The sequence below is a fragment of the Entamoeba nuttalli genome, assembly GCF_000257125.1.
Source record: "Entamoeba nuttalli P19 unplaced genomic scaffold asmbl_2724, whole genome shotgun sequence".
NCBI classification, from domain to species: Eukaryota; Evosea; order Mastigamoebida; family Endamoebidae; genus Entamoeba; species Entamoeba nuttalli.
Genome location: NW_008575551.1, coordinates 1 through 5237, shown reverse-complemented (window position 1 = coordinate 5237; position 5237 = coordinate 1). Strand labels below are relative to the sequence as shown.

Genomic DNA, 5237 nt, shown 5'->3' with positions numbered 1-5237 from the left:
ATGAATTCTAATTATCATGATCTACTTGTTAGAGTAAACCCTTAAATAATTGTTAGAACATCATTTTTAAGGTTCAATAATAAAGACATTAAATATGAATGTAAATAGTATAAAAAAGAAATTTAAAAGTTTAACTTCTTAATAAGAAACAAATAACTTATTAAAAAAAAAGACAATGAAATAAATAAATTTAATGGTTAGTTTCATTTATAGTGTTATAATATAATTGTAATACTTCTTCTTTAATAAAAGGAGATTGGATTTTATCTTTAGTAAGAAAAACAATACAAAGAACACCAGATGGAACTAATTTAGATTTGTATAAAGGTGTATCATCATTAATAACCCAATTATTCTTACCAAATGGTTTTCTTAAAACAAATGGTATGTCAATACATATTTCCTTTATAAAATTATATAAATCTTCTGTAGTTTGATTGGGTTTAAATTTTCTAATTAATTCAGTTCCATCAGGTAATTTAAATTTAATCATTGTTTTTGGAAATGCAATTAATTTTTGTAATCGTTCTTCTTCAGTTATTTCATCTCTAAATTTAAATTCTTTTGGTTTTGGTTTGATTAATTGGAGAGCTTCTTCTTTAGTTAATTCATAAAAATCATCAGATTCAATTAATGAAGTTTTATATCCAACAAATCGTTTAATTTTAAGTTCAACCTCCACAATATTAAATGATAACTTGAAATTCATAAAAGAATGAATTAATGAGATATGAAGTTTTTAAGTAGAAAAAAAGAATGAAATAAAATAAATAAACACAATTATAAAAATGTCATATCCAATGATGGTGGAACTGGATATGATGGTACTGGTGATGTTATTAATTGTGGTGTTGTTTGTTTATTTATAGAAGCTCTTGTTACAATAGAGTCAATATTCTGAAGTACATCAAGTGAATGAATAATTTTATCATGTAACAGTTCATTTTCTTTATTATTTTCAATATTTTCAGTTTGAATAATAATTTTATAATTGTCAGGTAATTTAAATGAATTTTTATTTTTTCCTTCAGTAGCGTCTTGCATTTGTTTTAAACTATATTCATATTTTACATTATTTTCCCAAAAGAATGTGTTAATCATTAATCTTCCAATGATATTAATCTTTCCTTTTGACATAAAACAAACCATAATAATAATATCTCCTGACATATAATTCTTTGGAAAAATTGTTGTATATTTTCCATCTATTTCATTTAACTTTTGTTGTATATATAACATCGGTGGATGTTCATTATGATGACTTAATGGATTAAAATAAAATATTGGAGCTGCATCTTCATATCCAGAAACTCCAATTTGAAATCCAAATGTTTGTATTGAAACAATTCTCATCATATATTGTGGAATAGGTACATATTCACTAAATGTACGATGATAACAATCAAAATAATATACATACCTTACTTGACAAGGAGCTGTTACTCCTCTTTTCTTTTTTGACCTTCTTTCTCCAAAAAGATATAATGATTCTTCTGTATTTTTTGCTTTTCCTAATGCCAATAAAACTGAACATACTACAATTCCTGTTCTTCCTCTTCCAGCACGACAATGAATAACTGCAGTATTCATTTGATCTTCATTTAAATAATTAACAATTTCATTAACTATCTACAGTAATAAGTTGCTGTCTTCTTTATTATATAAAGAATCAAGAAAATAACAAACTTGAAGTAAGAAATTAAATTTTGGTGGGTGATGATCAAGAAATCCACAATGTACTACATTATTATCAAATGGTGTTGCATCATATTGTTCTTCTGTTAAATTCCAAATTTTATAGTGATTTGGATGGTTTTTCTTTAAAAATTCTGCAACATCGTTTCGAGAATTTCTCCATTGTTGAGAAAATCCAGTAGCAGGAAATGCCATAGCAATAAGGTTTGGTAAAACATATGATAAGTCAAATAATTTTCCAGCATAAGATAAACATGTTTTGTCTTGTGCTGCAATACTTCTCAACATTTTCTTTTATAATTTTCTGTTTTTGAGTTCTTCATGACATAAATCTTTAATTTTGTTGAAGGGTGTTTGTTGTTGCTCTTTATCTTATACTTCCACTTCTTTCTCTTTTTTTTAAATCCCGAATTTTCTTTCTTATTGAACTTTTCTGATAACAAAATTCATTTAGTTTTCGTTTTTTTAAACCCTATTTTTTCTTTTTTGCATTAACTCTTTTTTCGGGTGATTTGTTTTGTTGATTTGATCAAATTATTTTTCAGTTAATGGAGGAAGAAGTGAGAGGATATGAAAAATGGTTAAAGGATTATCGAGAAGAAAGACGTTGTAATGAATGGTCATTACAACAAGAAGCTGATGAATATGTTAGAAATTTCTTACTTTCAAAAAAAGAAATAAAAAAAGATATTGATGACTTCCAAGAAGTTGGAGAAGATGGATTTGTAGTTATACCAGAACAATATCGTAGAAATGAATTTACATATTCACAACTTGATCCTGAGATTGCAGAAATTATTGCGTCAAAGCGTAAACACAAAAAGAATGAAGGTATGACTTTTGAATACCAACCAATAAAAAGAGTTGAAAATACAAAGAAAGCAAAGAAATTAAGATACAACATTAAAAAGAACAAAATAGAAAAAGTTAAAAAAAGTAGTAAACAAGATGAAGAATAATTATTTGATTGGATATTAAACAAAAATTAATACTTTATTTTTTGAATTATATTGAAGTAATACAATTAGTCAGTTGCTGAATACCAATTAACAGCTGAATCGATACATTTTTTCCATTCATCATTTGTTTGTTCGTCAGGAGCAGCAAAGACATGACCATTAACGTAGAAACATAATTTTTTACCATAACGTGCTTCAGGAGCTATTTCAAAATGTCCTGGTTTAAACATAAATATTTCAATTAATGTAGTATCATCTTTAGACTTAAATACAAAAATAAATGTATATTTAATAACTACCCAAACTAATTTCCAATTTTTCTCACTAATTCCTTTGTCTTTTCTAACATCTTTTTTCTCTTCTTTTTGGCTTAAATACAATAAATTACCTTCTTTTTCTCCATTTATTTTTTGTGGTGTTAATTTACCAAATAATGAAGTTGCTAATAATTCAACTCCTGTTTTTGTTTCAATTAAGAAATTCTCTATTTTTTCTATTTCTTGTACCAATATTTTATTTCTTTCATTAAATGATTCAATTTGTTGTTGCATTGCTTCAATACGTTTGCTTTGATTGATAATGGTTGAATCAACTTCATCGAAACTTATTTGGTTTGGTTTTAAATTTACTTCCATTTCTGATATTTGAAGGCACTTAGTTATTTCTTCAACTAAACAAGTAAGAGTCTCTTTTTCATCATCTTCAAAATTATCACTCATACAAATGTCTTGCATGATTTTCTCTAATACAACATAAGTTAATGACAAATCGCTTAATATTTCAAAATCTTCTATTTCTTGATCAGTAACAAGTTTCATAAAAGGACATACATTAACAAATAAAGTTCCTGGTTTAAGTGAGTCAGCATTGAAATTATAATTTTCATAAGGTATATGATCTTCTAAAAATTCAGTAAATAGAGATAATATTTCACTATGTAATTCTGTAACGTCTTCAAGCCATGGGTGATTACGTAAAGATTCAATAGATAATTTTCCACTTGGAACTTCTTCTAAACAACACATTAAAAATGCACGACATTCGTATGATACATCATTTGGAAGTGTTGTTGTATCAAATATTCTTTCAGGTGTGATTGTATAGTCATCATAAATCATTCTACCTGTTAATAACTCAATTAAAACGATTCCTAAATTCCAAACATCTTTTGTTATTGATGACACATCTTCTAGAGGAGATTTTTGAGAAATTGAATTTGGTATTACTTGTTCTGATATAGTTGGTATTTTATGAATTGAAGGTGGAAGAAGACCAATACAATTAATTATTCCTTTTGAACTAATAAACGAATTTATGAGAGAAAGTTTATTATAAACAATGTGAGCATTTGTTAAAGCCTCGATTAATAAGATGTATTGCATTGCAATGATTTTTACAATATGCTCAGGGAAATTTACAAACATATTTACATAATCTGAAAGTTGTCCTAATGAAAAATAATCGATAATAATAAATGTGAAACCACCTTCGACTTGAACAACATCTTTGTATTGAATAATTTTTTTAATATCTTTATCAAATAGATACTCAACTGTTTTCTATGTTATAAATACTTAGAATATAAATGATTATATCTAATCAAATGATGATTAACAAACCCGAATTGAATCTTCACTTGAACAATACTCAGGATTAATTACATGAATTAATGAGACTATTTCTTTTGTTGTCGTGTTAAATCCACTATACATTAATCCTAATTCTGTTTCTCCTAATAATAATCCACGTGTGTATTTTCCAATGAACGGAGGAAGCATGTCATCGAGGATTCTTCTTGAAGGTTTAGGGGCTCTCGATAAATGAAGGGAAGTCATTTTATTCTTTTCGAGTTTACTTTTTCTAATGAAAAACAAAAAAGAAAGAAAAAGTATTGTTATTTTTAGTGAATTTAAAAAAAAAATAAAAATTTTTAGATGTTATCTTTTTTAAAAAGAAAAATGTCCTATGAACGAATTATCGTTACTTCAATCTCATTATCAATTGTTGTCATCTTAACAATTTTTATGTATTCAATTGGACATCATGAGATATTTGGAATGGTTGTCGTTGGAATGTTATGGGGATGTACCAATGTCTTTATGAAACAAGGAATTCATTTTCATCATAACGAAAATGACACATTCTTTCAAAATCTAATAAATGATATTAAAACTTTAATTACAAGCTATTCATTTGTTGTTCCATTCTTAATAAATCAAACAGGATCTATTTTATTTACAATATTACTTGGTAATAATGACTTTTCATTAGTTGTTCCTATTTCAAATGCATTAACATTTATATTTACTTTTATTACAGCATACCTTTTAGGAGAAAATCAATTATCATTAAGTTTGTTTCTTAAAAAAAAACTAACAATACAATTTTATTATTAATAAAATAGAATGTATTACAGGTGTATTATTAGTGTTATTGGGGGTGACTATCTGTCAAACAGCGAAATAATATCATTACAAATTTTTTTTTTATATTTTTTTATATTTTTTTCATACCAAACAAGTGGATACTTTAGAAGATGGTTCGAGTCAAAATGGGTAGATAAAACTACTACAGTGAAAGCAT

General features: G+C 25.9%; 5 protein-coding genes across 5 annotated transcripts; 2 read left to right on the top strand and 3 right to left on the bottom strand.

Moving 5' to 3' along the window:
• Positions 1 to 190: 190 nt before the first annotated feature.
• Positions 191 to 709, bottom strand: ENU1_038540 (UBX domain containing protein; the record flags this gene model as incomplete). Its single annotated transcript, XM_008857490.1, has 1 exon — positions 191 to 709. One exon carries the CDS (start codon positions 707 to 709, stop codon positions 191 to 193), a length of 519 nt encoding a protein of 172 aa, XP_008855712.1.
• Positions 710 to 780: 71 nt separating this feature from the next.
• ENU1_038530 (phosphatidylinositol-3,4,5-trisphosphate 3-phosphatase, putative) lies at positions 781 to 1983 on the bottom strand (the record flags this gene model as incomplete). The annotated part of the gene is made up of 2 exons (XM_008857489.1): positions 781 to 1629; positions 1687 to 1983. 2 exons carry the CDS (start codon positions 1981 to 1983, stop codon positions 781 to 783), a joined length of 1146 nt encoding a protein of 381 aa, XP_008855711.1.
• Positions 1984 to 2243: 260 nt separating this feature from the next.
• Positions 2244 to 2654, top strand: ENU1_038520 (hypothetical protein; the record flags this gene model as incomplete). Its single annotated transcript, XM_008857488.1, has 1 exon — positions 2244 to 2654. One exon carries the CDS (start codon positions 2244 to 2246, stop codon positions 2652 to 2654), a length of 411 nt encoding a protein of 136 aa, XP_008855710.1.
• Positions 2655 to 2719: 65 nt separating this feature from the next.
• Positions 2720 to 4489, bottom strand: ENU1_038510 (protein kinase domain containing protein; the record flags this gene model as incomplete). The annotated part of the gene is made up of 2 exons (XM_008857487.1): positions 2720 to 4213; positions 4274 to 4489. The coding sequence occupies 2 exons, from the start codon at positions 4487 to 4489 to the stop codon at positions 2720 to 2722; spliced, it is 1710 nt and encodes a 569-aa protein (XP_008855709.1).
• A 123-nt stretch (positions 4490 to 4612) lies between these two features.
• ENU1_038500 (hypothetical protein) lies at positions 4613 to 5120 on the top strand (the record flags this gene model as incomplete). The annotated part of the gene is made up of 2 exons (XM_008857486.1): positions 4613 to 5006; positions 5059 to 5120. The coding sequence occupies 2 exons, from the start codon at positions 4613 to 4615 to the stop codon at positions 5118 to 5120; spliced, it is 456 nt and encodes a 151-aa protein (XP_008855708.1).
• Between the last annotated feature and the right edge of the window lie 117 nt (positions 5121 to 5237).